The 24,408-nt window shown below is 43.3% G+C and overlaps 1 protein-coding gene and 1 pseudogene across 5 annotated transcripts in view; both read left to right on the forward strand.

Moving 5' to 3' along the window:
• LOC137627833 (piggyBac transposable element-derived protein 4-like) overlaps nucleotides 1–24,408 on the forward strand; it is a 326,978-nt gene that overhangs the window by 18,809 nt on the left and 283,761 nt on the right. For all 5 annotated transcript variants that reach the window (XM_068359224.1, XM_068359225.1, XM_068359226.1 and 2 more), the window contains one exon: nucleotides 1,467–1,699. In XM_068359224.1, coding sequence (XP_068215325.1) covers nucleotides 1,467–1,699 — 233 coding nt within the window. The remainder of the gene's footprint in view (nucleotides 1–1,466; nucleotides 1,700–24,408) is intronic.
• On the forward strand, nucleotides 5,027–13,274 carry LOC137627834 (uncharacterized; annotated as a pseudogene).

Genomic DNA, 24,408 nt, shown 5'->3' on the forward strand with positions numbered 1-24,408 from the left:
AGTTTTCTCTTTTGTTTTATTATTAAGTTTTAATTATTTATTGCTGGGTTATGGAATATGATTGGTGTTTTAGTGTTAAGTGATTTATTTTAGTCTTTAAGAGTGTTTTTTGGTACTGTGTAGACTGTCAGTGTTGGGTTTTGTAAAAGGATATTGTTTTTCTGATTATTGGTGAGTTCTCTGTATCCACACACACCGTTATATATATTCAAAATATTATTTGTTGTTATTTTTGTCTGTTTTAGTGTTGAGTTTAGTAATGTGTGATTTTTTTTGGTTGTATTTAATTTGTAAGAAATATAGTTTTAAGGTTATGTTTTGTTTTATTGTTCCCTCTCTCCAGTTGACGTAAAAGTATGGGGAAAGTGTGTGTTGTGGGACAATTTGTCTGTTATGACTCAAGGGTGTGAGGGTTGCTTTTGTGTGCATCCCGCCACACTGCAAGACGTACCCCACAGGGACATGGAGACGTTCTCCATTGACATTGTGGTAACTGCACAATAAGTCGTTTAAACACCTCGAACTCTTGATGGACAAGTAGCAGATAGGGGAGGGCAGAGTTCAACAATGGTTAAGTTTGGGATGAATGACAAAGAATGACTGTCTCTGTCTTTCTTTCATCTTCCACCTTGTAGGGTGACAGCACCTACTGTACTTTGCAAAGTTTGCCTTCACTTTCTGTAGGTAAAACCATTTCCCTTGTGTAACCTGGTACAGAGATATACAGTACTTGTTACGTCCCCATACCCCCTGGCGAGATGGGATTGGGTAACGTCCACGGTTGATTCTAAGATTCCTACATTTCTGAGAATTCTTACCGAGACTAATCACACTGCTAGTATCACACAATCACACAGATTGCTCAGGCTGCTGACCGTGCTTTGCATGAATTGTTTAGCGAGGTGTCAGGGTTTCTCCCTGTTATGTGCAGAGCACGTACGGGAAAGCCCCTGGTCAAAGACCAGCCAGATGGTTTTTACTTCTACACTCCTAAGGGTAAGTCAATCCCCATAAATAACTACAGGTTTATATTATTGTTGAATCAAATGACAAAATTGAAAGTAGTTTGTATTTTTCCTAACAATACAAACATGTAGCTATTTATACAAATTGGCTCTCTATCACTTGTTCCCCGATAAGTCCTGCCTGCAATAAAAAGTGACAATACAACACCGATGTGTGTGAATGGTATAGGTGGCTAAACCCCCCACCCCCAACAATTGAGTGGGTGCTTATACCTCGCTACAAGTCTTATAGCTAGACTTCTAGCTTTGCCTGAAGTAATATCCCTATAAATAGGTACAGGTTTGTATTGTTAGGAAAAATATAAATTTCTTTCAAATTTGTCATTTTACCTTCGTCTAAACCCTCTTTTTTTATAGTAAAGAAATACTGTAATGTCCGTATTTTTAAGGAGTAGCTTCAGCGGTTGATGGTCAAACTATTCTTCTAATTTTTACTTCCAGTTGTAGAAACAGACGAGTCAGGGGATATGTTTGTCAAGGAGGAGGAGGCAGTGTTTATCAAGGAGGAAACCACAGAATCCATGGATGAGGAACCATCCAAAGAGGAAGGAAGTTCTTGTGGCAATAGAGATGACGTTAAGTTGGAAGATGATTCCATCTATATGATACTGAATAATGAGGACAAAATTCTCAAAGAAGAAATTAACTTCATAAATAATTGCGAGCAACTAAATGTAAGTAACAGCTTGTTGAGATCCTTGTGATTAAATTGAAATGATTCTCTCTTACCTACCTTATTAAAGGCCCTTTGTGCTTTAAATATGAGTAAACTTTAGTGTGAGTTGGAATAACCATTCAATTCTATAGTTAACAAGGTAGATACAATGCTTGAGTGAGTCGGATCACTTTAGACTTTGACTATTTTGTGCACAGATCATTAATATTATCACAGTACTTGCTAAGCTGCAACCCTAGTTGGAAAAGGAGGATGCAAAAAACCCAAGGGCTCCAACAGGGAAAAATAACTCAATGAGAAAAGGAAATAAACTACACTAGAAGTAATGAACAATCAAAATAAAATATTTTTTTGAACAGTAACAACATTGAAATATAACTTCCATGTATAAACTATAAAATGAGACTTATGTTAGCCTGTTCAACATGAAAATGTTCTCTATAAGTTTGAACTTTTGAAGTTCCACCAATTCATCTACCTGATTAGGAAGATCATTTCACAACCTGGTCACTGTTGAAATAAAACTTTTAGAATACTGTGATCTTATTGATCTTATGAGCTGCATTTGCTCCTAAAAAATACAAACCATTGTCCTTTAATTGAAACATAATTTCAGCAAAACTGAAACAGCTTTAAATGTAATTATTGGCAGATGGAGGCTAAGTCCCACCCACTTGACAGTTAGTAATGCTGCCCTATTTAATTTTGGCTGCAACGTTTACAGACAATTCTTGCTGCCTTGTTTGGCTGGTGATTTTTCTTTTAGAAGTTGATAAATATGCAGGCAGATAATTTTGTTTGAGATATATTAACCCTTTAACCCCCAGGCTATTTGGAAATTTCCAACCCTCAACCCCCTGGGGGTTATTTTTTCCCCAGCACATTTTGCCGTATATTTTTTTTTAAATTGCTCTAACATCCTTAATTTTTGTCATAAAGAGGTCAGGTTGGTCTCATTCTCTTGGAAAATGCCTGACTTTTTTCAAAAAATTATCAAAAATATGAAATTTTTTTTTTTTATAGCATTTTTTTGCAAGGACGTACCGGTACGTCCATGGGGGTAAAGGGATGGCTTTTGTGAAACGTACCAGTACGTCCTTTTGGGGGTAAAAGGGTTAAAGGAAGAGGACAAGGATTTGCAGTTGATTTACAAATAAACTCGAAATGTATGACAGTATTATGGGCAAACCTGCCGTTATCCACATCATCCTTTTCGTGTTTGGCTGCATGTCTGTTGATGTCTTTCCTCCGCTAATGTAGCCTTATGGCAACAACGTGAACCTGAGGAATTGGCATTCCTCGGACATTGCTAATACTTCATTGGAGGAAGAAGGTTTTGCTGCCTATGAGTGTTTAAGGAGAGGGCCACTGACCTTCTTCTCCAACAGTGTCTTTCCAACCTCCTGAGGAGGTGCTAAAAGATGTAACACTAGGTAGTTTTGTCTCTGCTGCTTTGAAAATACTTGCAATACTACATAGGTAAACTTCTAGTACATCCTTCTCTTTCACCTCATTACCTCATCTTTGTTATATTCTTCAGACACTACTACTTCTTGAAAAAGAACAAGTAGGAGATATCATCAAAAAAGTTCAGGAATACCAATCGATAGGAGTCACGTATGCATAAACTCAGACCTATCTCTCCTTTTTAGAGCGTAAAAGAGACGGTCCAGTACCGAGAACCGAGCCGAGCACTAGCCCAGCAGGTTGAGATGAAGGACGCTGCTTTACTTTCTGTTTACTTTCCCCTTTCTGGGACGATTGACCGATCTCTTGTGTGAGGGAGGTAGTGGGAGGAAGCATTGGGTGTTTAAGCTCCTGCAGCCTGTTCTTGGTCTCATACCATTCTGAGTTCCCATGGCTGAACCTACAAACGCTGCTACTACTGGCCTGATGAAGTTGTAATCAAAGTCCAGTAAGACTCCAACTAATCTCTCCCTCGCTTGTGCGAAGGAGAGACGGTTTACAGTAATGATAAAAGAGTTTTAATTTTCTGATTAAATGCATGAATATCCCTCTGCCTCTGTTGGTAAATACCTCACGAGGTGCCATTGCAGGGACTTTTCTATCCCTTGAAAGGTTCTGTTACATTTGGTCGACATTTTTCGGCCATAAGCCTCAGCAGGTGCATGACATTCTAGTTGTAAACAGGGTCAGTGTTAGGGCTTAGTGCTCTACAAATATTAGGATAAACTAACTTATGTTATTAAGGTATGATCTGATGCAAGTTTTCATTGAAGTATGCAGACAGCTGTTTCGTGACTATACAGCACATACTGTACCTCTCAGTTTTTTTTTTTTTTTTGGTAGCTCAGAAGTCAACTTTGATCTAGATTCAGAGTACAATAATAGGTCAGGGCTAGACTACTCTATTTAACCCCTAACCTAAATGCTCTGATAGTAACTAGGCTCATATACATTTTTCAGTGATGGGTAGCGTTCTATTGGTGTTAGCGTTGGCTAAACGTGTTAGTGAATTATAAGCATTGTCAAGCAAGGTGGGCTTTGAAGAAAATTTATATAATCTTGTCTCTTTAACCTTCCTTCAGATCCAAAATGTTTTTAAGTCTAGGAGTCTGCCTCAATTTTTGCACAGTCCCTTCTCTAAAATTGGACGAAGACACTTTAGTAGAGAATAGTTTTCATCCAGTAAGAGCCATAGTGTTGTATTTGAATAGCTTAATAGAGCTAGTGTCCCTTATTTGTTTTGTGGGCTGAGGTCCATAATTGCCCGCTAACCAAGTAATGCTCTAACATTCCTTGTAAATTTTATCACAGAAGTGCACTAGTAATTGAATCCAAAAATCCTGAATGTTTGTGGGTGAAGATGTATGATATTAAGGCCTGTTCCCACAGAACTGAATTGAGAATGCTAATTTTGCTGGGTTCCAGCCGTCTGCAAGTATCCATAGCAAAAATGCACTTTTTTTTTCGTAATACTGTGCGCATATGAACCATATGATTATACATGTATTGGGAATGTCACCGATGTATTATGTACAAAGGCGAAAAGCATTGCAGAAAAATACCTTCATATCAGGTCGGATGTATTGCGGGTGTAAAATGGATACAATGCAGAAAAATAGCGTATTTTTTACGAATGTATTGCGAAAGCAAAAAATTGTGAAAGATTAGCAAATAGCGGAAGCATGGATGATGTGTGGAGTGGATGCATCCTGGAGATGGTGGATGCAGTGCGCATGTGTGGCATTTGGGTTGCGGAAGTAAAAAAGGCGGGCGCTCCGTTTCTAACCAGTACACCAGCCAACTTGGAAGGAGGAAGACATCCACTCAACCTCTCAGGATGCCACAAAAGCCAGCTTAGATGTCCTAGAAGTCCACCATCAAGAAGAAGGCGACGCCCTTAGATTTTGGATCAACTGCTGCTCCTACCCCAGCCCCTATTCAGAACCCTCTCAAGAAAATGAAAAAGTTGTGTGAAATTCTAGTTCCAGAGGACGAGCCCGCCCCACCCCAGGACCAAGCAGCCATGCAGCTTGTACCCAGGGAGCAGCCTTTTCCAGCCTGTGAATCTCCTGAAAACGAATCTCCTTCAGGCAGTGATGACTGTGAAGGGCCTCCTTCAGCCCTGAACAGCCCAGAAGTCCAGCCTCCTCCAGCCGTCCAGCAGGAAGAAGACTCCGCCCCTGACGATGTAGTGGTATGCAGACTGTGGCCTGATGTAGCCCGCAGACTTCCAGTGTCAGAATGCCGACCAGACACTAACTTCGCACTACACAAAAAATACGGTGGAATGCCTAGAGATCTGGGCAAAAGGTAAACAAGCAGCCAAGAAAGCAATGGTCATTGGGCACTAAACCTTGATTTTATACTGGGCAAAAGGACCCAGAGAAAACCTTAGAACTTCCCTATTATTTTAGCTTGAGTATGCTGGCTCTTCCACCTGTACTCTGTACCGAGTTTTAAGAAAAATGGAACGGTTTGATTCTCAGGTAAGACTTTCTACTTGTACATTGCTACACTTACCAATTAAAAAATAATATACTGTATATAAAAAAAATCTAATTGCTGGGACACAAGGCACATTGTGGAAGGAGATACATACTGCACATATATTAAAAATGGTTTATTTCAAAATGATTAAATAGGGTAATTGAAAAAACTGTTCTACAATATTGTCAGAATTGAACAGTTATAACTAAACTAAAAAATTATTTGACAAAAAAAGAAAGAAAAAAAAAAAACTGCTGTCATGTTACGCACTCCCATATTAATACATAGCCCCTGCTGTTCATATATACAAGATACCCACATGCATCCAAAAACCAGATATAAAATATAAATTTTTTTTTTTTTTTCAAATAAAATCTTATTTGGTTTGTGATGCAGATTCTCTAGCGGTTAAAATCAAGACAGACCCTTACCAGTCAAGTTCAACAAATCTTCAGTGTAATGAGAACACTTCAAGCTTAAAGGAGAACCTTGTGACATTGTGGTTCATTATCTGCATAAACTCAGCTGGGTTTGCATGTAGACAACAGTTAAAATTTGACTGCGGCTGAAACTTTCTGCTATGCCACCTTGTGGTCTTATGTTCTCTGGGGACGATTATGTAAAATACTACTCATGAAAAATTTTGTCAGTGTAAGAAATGAGGTAATTGCACTATGATGGGAAACCATCTATCAATGATAAAGATATCTATGTATCAAAAACAGTATCTGATAAATGGTATCCAGCTTCCAGTATATCTTCACAACTTTCCGCATACTGTCTGTAAAGTATACGGAATAAACAAACACTTTGCCGGGGGCTGACAAAAAATAACGTTATCTGTTTTATCATATAACTCCCCTCCCACAGTTTAAGGATAAATACAAAACAGGAACTGTTATGGCAATGAAAGTTTGTAATACTTATCCGTTGTTCAGCTAGAGATAATAAGCAAGAAAAAGGTTGCTTAACTGTATACACCAAGGAATATGGTTCATCTTTTCAGTTCCACAGCAGAGCAAACTGTCTGGGACTCGCTGCGATCTCAGTTCCCTACAGGGAGTAGGGCAAGCTGCCAGTGGATGCTGAAAATTGAAAAATATCAGATCACATGGAACATTTTAAAGAGAGGCTTAAGGTAACTACATTTGTACAAATCTACAGAAAAAGAAAATTAATAAATATTAGATTTTTCCATACAGACTTATGAATATTAGATTTTTTCATATTATATCGATCCTCCCTCCCAGCCCTCCCAAGCCACTGGAAAGGGCAGTTGCAAGTCCAAGAAGCCCCGGAAGAGCTTCCAGCTGACGCCAGAGCAGGAGGACAATCTTCTGGAATGGATGAGGGAAAGTGAGCTCCTCTGGCGCCGAGGGCACATACAATTCAAGGACGTCCAGAAGAAGAGGAGCCTGTGGGAGAAGAAGGCGCAGGAGTTTGGTCTTACAATTGAGCATCTCCAGGGCTGGTGGAGGGGAATGCAGACCTGGTTCGTGAAGCTGCACAAGGTCAAGAGTGGACAGGCGACAAAGAAGCTGACCGACCGAGAGATGTACGTCCTTAAGAAGTGCAGCTTCTACGAGGGACAGCTACGGCACCGGTCCACAGCACCAGTAAAACCGGTGAGTAATATTTTCAAAGTTGCTTGTTCCGACACTAACTACAAACCCTTTCGCTCTTTATTAGGGATTATACTTTTGGCGAAGCTGGAAGACTACCATATGACTTTTAGCAAGGTGTAACTATCCTGCCACTATTTAGTGGGGGGGGGGGTAGGTTTGATAGCCAGGTACCCCGCTCCCACACACCTTTGTTGTCTCGTCACTTTTTCTTTTGGCACGGTCGAGAGGGGATGTTACTTCTTTTTGCCTCCCAACTTTGTTGACTGCCATTTGACTTATACTTTGTTACTTTTTAACTTTTCTCTTTTCAGATGTGCTTGTGTCTTGTTGATGTTCATTGTGCAAACTTGTCCAGGACCTGAGGGGCAATCTTGCGGTACTTTCATGTCCTTGCCCGAGACCGATACCGACCCTCACTCATTGTGTCCGGCCTGCAGAGGACGACCTTGTGCGCAGGATGACACCTGCAAGGAATGCTGGGAGTGGTCCTCCTCCCAGTGGCAGAGATATGGGCAGCGGCACTAGCAGAAATCTAAGAGATTCTTTGCCTTCGGGATCTTCATCAAAGTTGAAAACTTCTCTGACTTCTTTATTGACCCTCTGATCTCTTTCTGAAGTTCCTGCTAGATCGGTTTCCTCCTGGGATTGGTTGGAGAGGAGTGTTGACCAGTTAACACCATGTCAACCGCAGGGGTTCAAAGGACGCTGTCGCTTCCCGTGGAACAGCGGCACCGCCCTTTCCCTCGGGTGTTCAAAGGACACTGTTGCTTGCCCTAGAGAAGTGGTGCCACCCTTTTCCTCGGGGAGCCTTTTCTTATGATGATATTTTACAGGATTGGCCTTCGCTGGGTTGCTTGTCTGCCATTGAAGGAATGCCTGTTGGAGCTTCTGTAGCTGGGTGATGAAAGGAAGTGTACTCTGGCCTCTTCAAGGGTATTGCTGGACCTCACTCCAAGGAACACAGAGGTTCTCGTACCTGAGTTGAGCACATTCTGCCGGTTCCAAGTCCGGCGCCGGCGCCTGCCACCGAAGACTTCGCTTATCCTCCTCCTGAATTCGCTCAGCCTGCTCCTCCGGGTGGCCACCTTTCTCGTTCGTGAGTTAGGTCCTCCTCTGACGTATCTCCTCTTCAGAAGCCTTCCAGACATCACCCTGCCTCTCCTCAGCCGTTCTCTAGTCCTTCGGAGCGTGACTCCCCTGCTGAGGATCTCACCCATGACCAGTTCAGCGTGTAGCCTCATCGTCTCATCTTCCTGCTGTTGACACTTAAGTGTTCTCGTCATCTTCTCCTAAGGGAACGCTATGCTATTTCATCATCGGAACGTAGTCCACGCCGCACTTCCTGACGTTTGCCTTCTCCCTGTACTACAACGACTCAAGAGATTGATGATCTCCTCGGTCTCCTCGTCCTTGTTACAGATATTTGCTAGTGTGTGATTGCCATTCTTCTCGTTTCGTGTCACCTAGAGACTTCTCGCCAGCACGTCATCACTATTCAGAACGCGCCTACTCTTGCCTGCAAGAACATCATCGGCGTCGGGAATGGGAACCCCCCCCCCCCTCTCCAGTGCACCGCTCGTCTCCTGATCACTACCACGCGTTCTGACATTCCTTGCGAGATTGTCATCAACCTGTTCATCCAGAGTGTCCAGTCTTCTGCTCACAACCACCAGCCTGTGTGTGATCGCCACTCCACCTTGACGAGCCTTCTTCCAGACCTCTGACGAGTAACCCTGCACGTGCTTGTGAAGCACGCTTGCCCGGATCTTCCAGACCAGTTCCAATGCGTATTTGCGACTCACCCTCTCCTAGATCCGCTTGCCCAGGGCCCGCACACATCACTTCTCTGCTTCGCAACCTCCTTGCAGCTTGCATTGAGGTAGTTTCTTCCTAGCTGACACATCACCCTCCTTCACGAGACGAACAACAGGTGCATCACAGCCCAGCAAGAGTTTGGGCGAACATTGGCCATCCAGTTTCTTTACCAGCCAATCGTAAGGATGCAGAAAAGGTATATGTTTCTGCTTCTGCCCCATTCTCCAACTCGCTCTTCCAAGCCAGAGCGAGAGGCAATGTCTGTGCTTATCCAGATGCCGAAGCCACTATTTCCAAGGAGGCAATCTCCATCACGCAGCCTTCCCAGAAAGATCCCTTTCTTCCCGTCCTTTGGAAAGGAAACCTCTTGGTTGGACACCTTGGTAAAGGTGGTGAGTATGGTTGTTTTAGGAGTGTTTTCTAGTTCCTCCTCTCCTCTGTCTGACCCCAGACAGAGACCCATGTTTCCGGCCCATCCTGGGTTCGTCCATCACAGAGGCGAGTCTCCCCTATCAAGAAGATGCAAGGCACTGCGGAAGTGGCTGGTCCAGTACAACAGGACTTCTAACAGGTGCAGATGATGCCAATTCTCACCACTAAGAGGAGGAGGCTGAGGAACTTGACTCCTCCTCTGGAAGACATTCTCCACCCCTGTACAAGCTTGGCCGCGCGATCTCCGCTATAGATATCGTTAACGACTAATTACCGTCTTTCTCCCATAGAGGTGGTTTCTTCGGAACTACGCCCCATCTCCAAGGATGTGGAACAACCCTCAGCGGCTCCTTCCCCAAGAGAAGGACAGAACTCCAGCAGGTGTAAGGACTCCTCCAGGTCTTCTCTCCTTGAGGAGTTCCTTCCTCCTCCAAAGCAAGGATACCAAGACAGTGCCCAAGAACTCTGTGGCAAGATCATCTTGGCAGATCCAGGAGAAGACTTGCGGGACCTCCCTGGTAGCAGCAGGAGCAAGAGATGTTTCTTCGGCCTCCACACTTGATGACAACCACGACCCACCCCGGGCTCTCATGGGCGAGAGCTCGTGGGTGGATGATGACCCGGACATGGAGACTGAGGACTCTCTTTCAAAGGCCACTAGTTCCATGTGTATGGAGGCTGAGCAGGAGTCAGAGTACGCAGAGTATGCCTTCTGGGAGGTCCTGGCCTGCATGCGGGCCATCAACGGATTGAACAACCCAGCGTTGGCCCCTCACAAGGGTAAAGACACTGTCCTTTACCTTATCTATGGCCCCCAGAGACGTCCCAAGGCTAGTGCTGACTTTCCATGGTCTAAGGGGTTGAAGGGAGCCAGGAAAAAGGCATTTGGATAGATAGCTGGCTTCTCCAGCTCTCTTTGAGCAGGCTCGTCCTTGAATTTTCTTCCATATCTATTTGTACAGCAGAGAAGGGACTACAAGATATCAAATACGCCTCTTCCGGCATTACCTCTGGACCCATCTATAGAGACCCTTTCAAGAGTGGTCTCCTGTGATAGGCTTTCAGACTTCCCAGTCACTTTCTCCGCAGAAGACACCATAAACATGGAGAAAGTCGCGAAGTGTGCCACGCAGGCTACATTGTGACTGGACCTATGGTTAGAGTCTTTGGGACATGTCGTCAGGACGAAGGAATCTATGAGGAAGTTGATGGAGACCTTCCTTTTGTCGGCTACCAAGACCTTTGAGTTTTTCACCCACCAGGTTATCAACCTTTAGGCAAATGTTATACTAGAGTTTGGACTAGGAAATTGAGAGGTTGGTTCCACCAAGAAGTCCCCAAGGCAGAAGTGACCAAGCTGAAGAATTCTACACTGGACGGCCCCTCCCTTGTAAGGTCGGAAGACATCAATTGGGCGGCAGAGCGCTGGAGGAAGTCCATCCAGGAATCTCTCCTCCATAGGGCCATGACATCTCTGTCCCATGGAACACCAACCCCTCAGAAGAAGCCGTAGACAACCAGGCCGGTGATGAATAGGGCAGCAGGGTCCTCATAAAGCACGCCGAAGAAGCCCTTCCCTGTCAAAGACCAGAAGGGCTCCAAATCAACCTGTGGAGGAAGAGGTAGCAGAGGTGGCAGCCAAGGCCGCTCCCACTAGAATGGGCAATCCTCCCGCTTGTCCACTAGTGGGGTTATGCCTGCAACGCTGCTGGTGGGGTGGCTGCAGCACAAGGCCAAACCTTGGACAATCTCTGTGATTCGTTCCGGGTACTGAGTCACGTTCACACAATCTCTCTCCCTCCATTGACTGGGAATCTAGTTTCATCGAGCTCCTATTATTATTATTATTACTTGTTAAGCTACAACCCTTGTTGGAAAAGCAGGGTGCTATAAGCCCAGGGAAAATAGCCCAGGGAGGAAATGAAATAAGGAAATAAACTACAATAGAAGTTAAAGAACAGTAATAACATTAAAATAGATCTTTCATATATAAACTATAAAAACTTCAAAATAACAAGAAGAGAATTGAGATAGTGGGCCTGAGTATACCCTTGAGCAAGAGAACTCTACCCCAAGATTGTGGAAGACCATGGTATAGAGGCTATGGCACTACCCAAGACTAGAGAACAATAGTTTGATTCAAAATATTCCTACAATTTTGAGAATTATCTAGGCTAGTCACATTGCTAGTATCACACAATCACACAGATTTCTCAGGCCGCTAACGTGCATTGCACAGAATTTAGCAAGGTGTCAGGGTCTTCCCCTGTTACGTGCGAAGCATAGTACGAAAAAATCCCAGGTAAAAAACCAGCCAATTGGTTCAGACTTCCACCCTCCTTATAAATGAATCTTCCCTAACAAAGAGCAAAAGTGTTTGTATCTAGTGCCGGAACAGATGACAAATTTTAAAGTAATTTGTATTTTATCTAAGGGTACAAACCTTGAGCTCTTTATACAAATTTTACCCGCCGTCACCTGTCCCCTTATAGTCATGCCTGCAATCAAAAGTGACGAGACAACACAGGTGTATGTGTGAGTGGGGTAGCCGGCCGGCTACCCCTTCTACCCCTGCTAACTGGCGGTGTGGTAGTTACACCTCTCTAAAAGTCTTATGGCTAGTCTTCCAGCTTTGCCAAAAGTATAATCCCTAATGAAGAGCTCAAGGTCTGTACCATTAGGCAAAATACAAATGCTTTCAAATTTGTAATTTTTCATAATTGTTAGTAATGTTTTTCAAATGATGGATCATAATTATTTATAGCAATATTAACTAAAATATTTGTAAGGTTTTCCAAGTTATTTTTCAAAACTTTTAGTAATGCTTTCCAATTTGTTTGTCATAATTCTTGCCTTTTTGTAAACTCAAGGAATTTATCCCTTTTTAGCTTGCTCGGGACGTGGAGGCAGATGCTCTGGGACACCTGTCAGATGTTGGTGCCTTGGATGCTGGTGATGGACCTGCTGGTGATGGTGGTGCTGGTACTGGCTGGCCACAAGACCCCAATTCGGGCCAGGATCAGCCTCTCTCCCAGCTTGAGAGGACTCCCAAGCGCCCAGCCGCCGAAATCACGAGGAGGATTGCCACGGAGGCGGAAGATGTGCTGAAGGACATCCGGGACAGCATGAAAGTCAGCACTGAACTGCTGTCTCAGTTGGTGCATAAGGGTGACCAGGGACCCAGGGAGCCCTTCATCACGTACCTGTCAGATACTTTGAGGACACTTCCCGAGGATCAGTACCGGGTGGTGATGAAGCATTTCACATCTTTCCTCCACAGTCTTCCTCATCCTGCGGAAACTCCTGTGCAGCACCAGTGCAGTACACATTCAGCCAGCCCCAGAACTACTCGCAGCAGCAGTACCCCTTCCAGACACCGACATTTCAGCAGGCACCCAGCAGCACCTCCCTCCAGACAACCCAAGAGTTGACACAGCTCCAGTACACACCGATGACACGGTGGACGAGTACCCCATCTATCAGGAGTGCCCCAGGAGGTGCTTCTATCCCTCTTATCTTCAGCCTAGGCCGGTGCCCACGACATGCTGAATATGACGCTAGGGAGCATCAACCTCAATGGTTTAGCTGGTTGGAAGTACTGTAGATCCCTCAGATACAGTGGGAATCTCAATACTGTACGCCCAGACTTGACAATGCCTGGGGGAGATGAAGCGCCGGAGTAGTATGAACAAATGTATTTCCTGCTGTAATTATATTTCATTTTATTAATAAAGATGTATTTTTCGATTTCCGTGTTTAATTTATATTTGTTCCTTAGCCATTTGTAAATTGATATTTAACTGTCACAGAATGATTAAGAAGCTATTACAACCTTTCATTGAATAATGAACTATCACTGAATGAGTAAGAAGCTATTACTACCTATAGTTGCATAATGAATTAAGAAACTATACTCAAATAAGAAACTAGTATTAAGGTGGTGGCATCCTTATATACAGTATCGATAGAAAAATATACTGAATAAACAATTATTGAAATGTGGCAAGAAAAACATTTCCACAAATAAATATGTTGCAATGCAGAACAAAAGATTAATGTAGCACTCCTAGACATGTTTATAAATACAAAGAAGATGTTATTAAAATGAATTATTTGCCAAATTTCTAATGCAAACAACTTCAGTACACAATGTCTATATAGTCCAAACATTTCCTTTATTATTATTATTATTATTATTATTATTATTATTGTTATTATTATTATTATTATTATTATTATTATTATTATTATTATTATTATTGGGCTCAAGCCATGTCGTTCTGGTGGAAGGTTCCTATAGGTAGCTTTCTAAGGGATATTTGGCTACAGTGATATTCCCAGAGAATTGACCTTAGGTCTCCAGAATTCTAACTCCTGGAGCGAATATCCTTAAAATTTTTCTTAAGGATATCGCATGATATCAGGGGACGTATATCTTGATATGACACATGGGAATCTTCACCCCGAATAACGTTTTCGCTTCAAGCGAGAAAAGTGGTGAAACTGAAGGGGAGTCGTTATCAAGGTTAACCTTCCTCCCATACTATTACATGACTCCAAGATGGTGCTCATTCCTTATTTGGTAGCGATCTCGCACGGTGGTTTTCCCTGTTGTCTAACGTTCTTGATCGTTTTTGAGAGGATTTATTATGCACTCTCCAGCATCTTCTGCCTCTGGAAAGTTGAGTATTTAATCTTTACAGTGTATAACTTTTAGCTCCTGCTTCACAGTGAAATTAGTATAATTTAATGTGTTTTATAGAGCATGGCCAGTTACCAGAGGCGCCATGTTGTGCGCTGTCGTTTGTCATGCATGCTTTATTTAGTCAGCAGAACGACATTCCCGGTTTTTTAGCTTTAATGAATTATAGCTATTTAGGGACAATTATACAAGTGAAGATATGATTTTGCATACAAATTTCCTCTTCCTCTTATGTCAATCGTATACGTTAGAGTTTCGGTGATATAGGTAACCGAGATCTCTCCCCGTGCTAGGCTACCTAGCCTAGACGGTTTAGTATACTTTCATGCATTATCCCCGTTTACCCTCGTGTATCGTTTTATCAATTCCACAGGAGATAGTATATCTCCTAGAATTAATTATATAACTTGATACTCATCTCCTGTGGAGATTTAAGGGTAATCCCTCCTTCCCTCTTGAGTGTCGCCATAGGTGACAACCCTATCGTGGTCTCGCCATAGAGTAGTACACTCCGGCTTGACTAGGCTAGTGTTTCCTGTCTTCCACCCTTGCCGGCGAGTATCCTGGCTTCGGTTTTCGACAGAACCTCAGAGTATTCAGTCTTTATGCTGGCGACTGAGCTGCAGGGTGAGTAGTCATCCCCCTGCTGGCTTATAGTTGCCGGCGTAGGAGGTTTAGCCTCCCTAAGCCGCACCTGAAGTGGTAGTATATTGCCGCCACCTTCTTCCCTGCGGTCTAGAAGACAAGTCTTGTTTCGGCAGACCCTAGGCTAAAGAATAAATATTCTTCTGCCTAGGATGGCGCCGATATTGAAATGAAGTTTCACTCCTGTTTGGAAATGGAGGCAATCCTGCCGCCTTCTCCTAATACTTTCGGCAGACCCTAGGTTGAAGACTAGATATTCTTCTGCCGCCTAGGATGGTGCCGATATTGAAACGAAGTATGTTCCGTAACTGACATACAAACCACGCTATTTAATAGGGTTTATTACTTTTGGCGTAGCTGAAATGACGAGCCATTAGAATTTTAACGAGGGTTTATTACCCCACCGCTAGTTAGCGGGGGGAAGGGAGGGTAGCCTGCTTACCACCCCCCCCACACACACACACCTTTGCTTGAGCTCACTTTGCTCTCGGCTCGGGTGGTAGTCGGACGTGTCCGCTTTCACCCTCGCCTCTCTGACAGCCATTAATGCTTTTTACTTTTTCTTTTATAGGTGTGTTTGAAGTTGGCCTCTGCTATCATGCGAAAGTGTCCTGGATTACCCGACCGCCCTTGTGGTACGTTTATGTCGGCAGTCGGTCAACGGTGTGATGGAACTAATAAGTGTGGTGAGTGTAGGGAGTGGTCTACCTCCCAGTGGGAGAGGTTTTCTCGGCGACGGAAGAAGAAGTTCAAGCGGGATATTTCTCCTTCGAAGGTTTCTTTGAAAGGAGAAAATCCCAAGGACTCTTCTTCCGTTGCCCAAACCTCCTCCGAAGCTCCCGCTCGATCGGTTTCTTCCGAGAAACTGTCGAGTGGTAGCGTAGGCCATAGTTCTGTTGCCCAAACTTAGGGTTCGGGAGAGGGAGTTGCCTCCCATAGCGAGGCAGCTCCTCCTCCTCCCCCCGGGGGAGGATTTGAATATTAATTTGTGTACTAATGATTTGTTTCAGCTTTGGTCTTCTTTAGGGCTTGAGGGTTTGCCCTCCAAGGAAGCCTTGTTTGATATGATCCAGTTGGGGGCCGCTGTCAAACAATCGCCTAAAGTCGGCAGAGGTTGATCCTCTGTCTATCGTCGACGTTGTGGTGGCAGAGGCTTTCGATGCGGTATCTCCGACCTCTGCACCTGATCAACCTGCTTAGTTTCTCCCTCTGCTCATCCTTCGAGGGAGGAACTAAGTCCAACAGTCTCTCCTGCCGCTGATTCTCCCCCTCAGGGGAGTTCACTCACAGAGACTCCTCTTCGGAGGACTGCTGACCCTACGGCCCCCAGAGGGCGCAAACGGTGTAAAGCTCGCCTTCTTCTTCGCCGGAGAGGCCTTCCTTCACCTCACAAGGGTGTGAGGAGGCGCCTCTTCGGTTCATCGTCTCCACCGCAGAGGAGCCTCGCTATCGTTCTCCGACTGTCCCAGCTACAACCCTGGACCTCTCTGCAGATCGTTCGCGATCCCCTTCGGTGGAAGGTCGTCCTTACAAAGGACACGTCGACCTTCCACCCGTCAGACCTGCTGACCTGCCGTCGCTGTTCCTGGCTGCTGATGCGCTGTGGGTGCCGACACATCCTGTTGTTGTGAGACAGGCAACGGTCCCTTCGAGGCAACAAGGGCGTATGCGCAAATTGGTGCATACGTTCCTTACGCGCCAGCGCTCTCCTGCGTGCAAGCGCCCATCTACTGCCGACGATGCTCCTGCTAAAGCGCGCCAGCGCTCACCTGCGCGCCAGCGCTCACCTGCGCGCCAGCGCTCTCCTGATCACCAGCGCGCTACTGTGAGCCTTCAACCTTCTGCGCGCCATCGTTCTCCTGCATGCCAGCGCTCACCAACGCGCCAGCGCTCTCCTGCGCGCCAGTGTTAACCTGCGCGCCAGCGCTTTCCGCGCCAATGATCTCCTACGCGCCCACGATCTTCTGATCTGGGCGCAGTAGGGAAGTTGAATACTTCCCCTGCTCGTCAGCGCTCGCCAACGCGCCGTCGATCTCCACCTGCGCGCCATCCCTCGCCAGCACGCCTTCGCACGCAGTCTCCCACTCGCGCCCACGAGGATGTGCATGCGCGCCCACGCCCATCTCCCCAGCCTTATGTGAGTACTCATGCGCGCCCGCGCGCAAGAGATGTCTCTCATGCGCGCCCAACGGTATCATCGCCCGCACGGGCTCTTCAGCCTGACCCTGCTCGCAACCTTCCTTCTGCGCACCCTCTACTTCTCCGGCTCGCGCTCCTATGCGCCATCGCTGGCCCGCGCTCCTACGCGCCATCGCTCACCCGCGCGCACCCTCGCCATCGCCCTTGCGCGCACCCTCGCCATCGCCCTTGCGCGCGCACGCGCCAACAGTCTCCCGTGCGCGACCCAGGGTATTCCCCATTGCGCGATCGCCAATAGCCCCCCACGCACGAGGCTGCAGGACAACACGCGGCAAGGTCGTCATCGTCGCACCCCCCCCCCCCCCCCCCCCCGGCAAGCGCAGAACAGCGCGGTAGCCGGCAGGGGGGAAGGTTCCAGAAAGGTCCAGAGGGAGTATCTGACAGCGCAGCCGTCAGCCAGCCGCCTTGGTTTCGGACACTGGTCAGAGAGGTCATGCAGGCATTTAAGCCTGTTCTCTCTGACCTGGGCCACAAATCCTTGGCAGCTTCTACTCGCCTGAAGAGGAAAAGAGGAGTTTCAAACGGGGTAACTTCTCCGAGAGCAAAGCTGACTCCTCGTAAGTCCTTGAGGCAGGCCTCCTCACCCCCCCCTGAGTTTTTCTCCCTCTCCTTCGGACGAAGACTTCCCGTCCTCAGGGGAGTCACGTGAGGTGAGGCGTTTCCCCATCGCACCAATGAGGGAAACCCCACCTCGCGCTGGAAAGTCTTCTCGGGTAGGGGTGGAGAAGAGCCTACCACCGTCGTCGTTGGAGTCTTGCATCCCTCCCAGGAGGGAGTCGAAGGACTCCAAGACTGTACCAAAGTCTTCATAACGGTAACGCCATATTTCTTAATGGTCCGGATGACCATAGAAAAAATTGTCCCAGGTGGTAAGATCCCTCCCGAAACTACTATATCTGTAGCACCATGCTCGATGCTACAAGGAATGAGCGGCATCTTGGAGTCATGTAATAGTATTCGGGGTGAAGATTGCCATGTGTCGTATCAAGATACAGTATACGTCCCCTGATATTATGCGATATCCTTAAGAAAAATTTTAAGGATATTCGCGCCAGGAGTTAGAATTCTGGAGACCTAAGGTCAATTCTCTGGGAATATCACTGTAGCCAAATATCCCTTAGAAAGCTACCTATAGGAACCTTCCATCAGGACGACATGGCCATCTCACCCAAAAATAGATTTTTTGCTTCGCTTCAAAATCCGTTTATTATTACTAGCTAAGCTACAACCCTAGTTGGAAAAGCAAGGTGCTATAAGCCAAAGGGCTCCAACAGGAAAAAATAGCTCAGTGAGGAAAGGAAATAAACGATAGAAGAGGTAATGAAAAATGAAAATGAAATATTTTAAAAACATTATCATTAAAACAGTTGATATATAAACTATAAAAAGACTCAAGTCAGCCTGTTCAACATAAAAACGTTTGCTGCGAGGTTGAACTTTGAAGTTCTGCTGATTCAACTACCTGATTATGAAGATCATTCCACAACTTGGTCACAGCTGGAATAAAACTTCTTTAGTACTGAGTAGTATTGAACCTCATGACTATTAGAATTAACTGCATACGTAGTATTACAAACAGGATGAAACTGTCTGGGAAGATCCAAATGCTAAAGATGGTCAGAAATATAAAAAATCTTTTGCAACATGCATGATGATCTAATATCTAGATCAGGAATAAGAAATTTATTATACATCCACCATCCCATCCTGCCATGGAAGGGCACCTGCTGGGGAGTTGCACCAGTGCTTCAGTAGGTTCCTCTGCTTCTGCCCTTCTTTGAAATCCCTGTTTGGTGCTTGCACATCCATGGTGTCTTGCAGGCTCCGTCCCCTTCTCTAGGCTCTTGGCTCCATCTCAACATTTGGCAGCTGCTGGTCATGCAGCTGGTTCTGCAGCACAGGATAGCGGTTGCGTATCAGGTTGTGGAGGACCATGCTTGTCTTCACGAGGATCCTGACTTTGTTTGCATTGTAGTGAGGATGATCTGAAAACTGTTCACTATAATGCCAAAGGCATTATCCACCACTCTCCTGGCCCTTGAAAACCTGTAGTTTTAGATGCCCTCCTCCATGGTTATGTTCCTGGCAATATAAAGCTTCATCTAGTATGTCCTGAGGGAGAAAGCGTCATCACCCACGATGAATAAGGAAACATCTTATGTGTCATTGGGCAAGGGGTCAGGATGTGGCCAACCTCTGATGTCATTCTCAAGGCCTTCCTTTAGCTCATTTTGGTTGAATATCTGGGCATCTGAAGCTGGACCATTCCCAGACATGTCTGCCTACAGGAGCTTATAGTCTGAAATGCATGGCCAACAGTATGATGCTGAAGAATCCCTTATGGTTGTAGTATTCAAAGCCTGTCTTGGAGGGAGCTTGCTTGCCATCGATTGCCCTAATGGTGTGAGGGAAGTTCCATCTCTGCATCCATTTGTTGGAGAGTTGGCGCCATGCTAGGGCATGTGAACTGCTCATCCAATATGGCCTGACAGACTTCTCTCACAACTTTGCTGATGTTTTGTGGACCCTCCAACCGTACTCCATGTCCCTGTATTTGGTTCCAGCGGCCAAGTGCTGCAGGGTAACTGCCAGCTTGAGTCCAGGCTCCAAATTTGCTCTGTAGTTGGTGCTTGGCTTGGTGAGTCTTGGAGTTAGCATGTTTAGTAATTCACCAAACATGGCTGGGGACATCCTCATGAAGTTCTGGAAGGAACTTGGATCCTCATTTTGCAGTTCCACTATTAGCCTATTGTAGATCCCCTGCTCCCGTCTTTTGCCAATCCAGGGTCTGACCCAGACCGATCTTGACCATCTTTTTTGTCTTCTTTCCTCTAGCAAGAGTTGTGCAACTTGACAGTTATGTTGTTGGGTGAAAGCAACAACCAGACATCATCTGTGAGAGTCTATGGTATATAGATGTATATCCCTCCAGAACCAGATGACATTGATGTGAGTCCAGTTCTGGCTCACTTTATATACAATCTTGGGTTACCGTTATCCAATCACTATTAATTCGCATATTATACGCTATGTACAAATATACTTCACTTTACATCTGTAATTGGTTCCAGAAGAGTTAATTAAGTTGAAAAATGATATTAGTTGAATTTACTTGTCACTAGGCTAAACCACAAGTAACCATTTCCAGTTCTGTATTTTATTTGTAAATGCTTACAAACAAATAAATTTTTGTTTTTAATGTAGTACCAAGAAAAAATCTAATTTTACGAATAAATATACATACTTGTTAATGTACATGTAGATGTTTACAATTTCTTTTTGAATGTAGTTTACTCTTAGATTGTATAAGATAGAAAGATTTTGTAAGATCAAATAGCAAATTAAGTTATTAAAATTATATTGCGATAGTTTGAAATAAACTTAGTTGTTACATTTACCAACATTTACATTCAATATCTTTGTTCACATTGCGTACGTAGATGGCTGTGGATCGACAGAGTCAACAGCTGATTCATCTGTTGTGGATCGACAGAGTCAACAGCTGATTCATCTGTTGCTGTTGTTCGATACGCATTTTAATAAGAAATTGGTTGAGAGTTCCTTGAACTGTGCTCTTCTCTTTTTCATAGATTACATGGTGGGGAACAAAATCATATTAACAATACTCTGTTAAGTATATGTGAGCATAATTGTGATACCGACATGACCTTGAAAACAGCTGACAACAGAACCAAAATAAAAAGCAATTGGTAATTGCTGTTGTTAAAATACATCTTGAATTGATGATATAAAAGTACAAAGATTATTAAACGAAGTTCACATAACATCGAAAACCAGGATTATTTTAGATATCTTTCAGTATATATATATATATATATATATATATATATATATATATATATATATATATATATATATATATATATATGTATGTATATATATATATATATATATATATATATATATATATATATATATATATATATATATATATATATGTATGTTACATCAACATGTGTAATCAGTCATTAAACTAATGACTAAAACTTTTAGTCATTTCATGTAATGGCTGTGACCGTTAGCCGTTATGCGTAATGGTCAAAATTTTTAGTCATTTCACGTAATGCCTGAAATTAAGGGCTCTGTATTACACTAGTTGCCTGACAAGGTTTCAGTCAACACGCGTAATACTTCAAATTATGTTTAAATTCTCGAATCGCTAGTTATACACCACATTAGGCTGGAACTAAACAATCAAAGTACTTCCTATCCGTTAACTATCTTCAATACTCCCTCCAATGCTTCGTCTCAATCTTCAGACACTGAAGGCTTCACTCCAGACTTTTCTTCTTTTTCTACCTTACCTCCCTCCTCAGTCCGCCTCCACCTGCCCTCTCCAACACAATGGTAATATCCCTCCCCCTTTTTTTCTGTTTTTACCATATTATTGTAATGTTTTATTTAAATTGCTATTAATTTTTCATACTTAGATTAACGTAATCTATAATAACTTATATTTATCGTATACTATATGTTGTTTTACTTTGAAATAACATAATTTTGTACTCCGGCTTAATTTTCAGAATCTAGACACAAATCTAGACAAAACGACTGAATCATTCGAAGATAAATTCAAAACAGAACTCTACAAGAAGCATGAAATGATAAAAAAAATCCTCATACCGAAAGAACAATACTTTCAAATTATTGAAAACGTGAAAGCAGCTGCTGCACAAACGACTTCAAAAACTCGTCAGGAGTACTACTTTCTTCAAAAGTAATTGAATTTTATTTCTCGTTTGATATAAGAAAAAAAAACAAGAAAAAAATACAATTTTACTTTAATTGCTATTAGTTTTACTGTAATTGTTTTTTATTACTTCTTTGTTCAGGTATGAAATACTGCAATGCGGAGATGTTGAGAAATTGATCAAAAGAAGAAGAAACCCTGAGCAACAACCAATGTACTATGTCAGCATTGAAGATACGTATGATGTTATCAAACGCGCACATATTGCAACAGGCCATGGTGGTCGTGACCGAATGGTGAAAGAGATTGGTAAGAAGTATGTCAATGTTACACGTGACGCCATAGAGCTGTTTAAATCCTACTGTTATGAATGTCAAAAGAAACATAAACGTCCACGAACGAAAGGAGTCGTAGTTCGTCCTATTCTTACAAACGAATTTGCATCTCGGGCTCAAGTTGATCTTATCGATATGCAATCAATGTCCCAGCATGCATTCAAGTGGATATTGGTGTACCAGGATCACCTCACTAAGTTTGTTATTCTCAGAGCTTTGACTTCCAAGCGCGCTGCAGAAGTTGCTCATAATTTGTTGGATATTTTTCTTTTGATAGGTGCACCCTCCATCTTACAAAGTGACAATGGCACTGAATTTACGGCTGAAGTAATTACGGAATTGAAACTTCTCTGGCCGAAACTTGTCATGGTACATGGTAAACCGCGTCACCCACAGAGTCAAGGCTCTGTGGAGCGTGCTAATGGAGACATTAAGGATATGTTGGTGGCTTGGATGGGCGATAACGACACCAATGACTGGTCCATTGGCATCAAGTTTGTGCAATTTCAAAAGAACTCGAGCTTTCATTCTGGATTAGGTAGGACACCATACACAGCAATGTTTGGTTGTGATGCCAAAGTGGGTTTAGCTACGTCTTCATTACCACAAGAAATCATCCAGCGCATGCAAACTGAAGATGACTTACTCGCTGCCATCAACGCCGAGCAGCCTATTGATTTACAAGATGATTCTGCTGCAGTGACAAATGACAAAGTCTTGCCTGCAGAAGCTGATGAACAAATGCTACCTAGTGGTTTACCAATCCCAATTAAAGATGAACCTGTTCTTACTGATGATGAACATCCTGCTGCTGTGACAAATGACGAAGTCGTGCCTGCTGTGACAAATGACAAAGTTTTCCCTACTGTGACAATTGACGAAGTCTTGCCTTCTTCCAGTGCATCAGCGCCTGATGTGCCAATCATTTCTGTTGTTACGCCAGCAGCAGCTGATGAAAAAATACTACCTAGCGGTGTACCAATTCCAATTGAAGACGACCCTGATCTTACTGAAGATGAACATCCCGCAAACCTCATCGCTTCACACATTGACATGATACGAACTGAAAGATCAGCTTCAAGATCCGCTCAGCTACAACAGGCTGAGCGAATGGTGAAACGAAGTCGTCTCGAACTAGCCGCCGGAATGCCAGGAGATAATGTCCCCATTCCAATACCTCTTGTTGATCGAGGGCGTGGGGATCCTCGTAATATTCTAGGTGCTATTATAGATAGAGATCAAAATGACATGTAAAAAATTAGTGTAAAATCTGGAATGTTGAAAGCAAGGTTTTCATGCAGTCAGTTTGATCTCTGTCCTCAAAACCTGTTAAAAGAAAGTGATGTAAATTGTACAGAGGAAGTATCTTTACGCCAAGCTGTAACAAAAGAATCAAAATCTGGTGGCCAAGGTTTTGTTCGTTGCAATTGTGCAGAGAACAGACGTTGTGAAAGTAATCGTTGTAAGTGCTAAAAAAGCAAGATAAAATGCTCTAGTCATTGTCATAGCTGTTTGGACTGCAAAAACAAGTAAACGATATAGAAATGAAAATGCTTCAACTTCTAACAGTTGATTTTAATAAGAAAGTGTTGTGTAGAAATCATTCGAAAGTGAGATTTTTTTCTGAATTTGTTTGTTGTTGAATTTGAATATTGTTTGTCAAGTGTACAACGATTGATTTAAAAAAATGAACAAAAAAACATTGCTATTTCTTAATTCTTAAAATTCAGTTTAGTCATTACGTTAAATGCCTGGCCCTAAATTTTAGCCATTACGTGAAATAACTAAAAGTTTTAGTCGTTACGCATAACGGCTAACGGTCAGAGCCATTACGTGAAATGACTAAAAGTTTTAGTCATTACGGGTAATGACTGATTACGCATGTTGACTGTAACATATATACTGTATTATGCTATTGGCTTAAGCAACAGATCAGCTGACAAAATTGAATTATTTGTTTTAATCCCAGTCTACAATCCAACGTAGATTTAAGCAAAGTAAAAGTTTGTGTGTATTACTATATTTAGGTGACACTTTCGTGAAAAAAAAGACCTCTGTTAAGAGAGAGAGAGAAAACATATTCATATTATAACTATTAATAATAGCTATAAACACAAAGTACAGTATGAAAACTATGATATTATATACCAAATTTTTGCTGATGCAATTTTCTTTAGGAATTTATATTGAGTTAAGAAATGTTAGATATTTGAACTACCATAGCGAACACTGTTTAGCTCTTAAAGATCGCTAACTAATATAAAAACACAGTCACAGATGTTTTGATAG

Source organism: Palaemon carinicauda, chromosome 35 (assembly GCF_036898095.1).
Source record: "Palaemon carinicauda isolate YSFRI2023 chromosome 35, ASM3689809v2, whole genome shotgun sequence".
In the NCBI taxonomy this organism is placed as follows: Eukaryota; Metazoa; Arthropoda; class Malacostraca; order Decapoda; family Palaemonidae; genus Palaemon; species Palaemon carinicauda.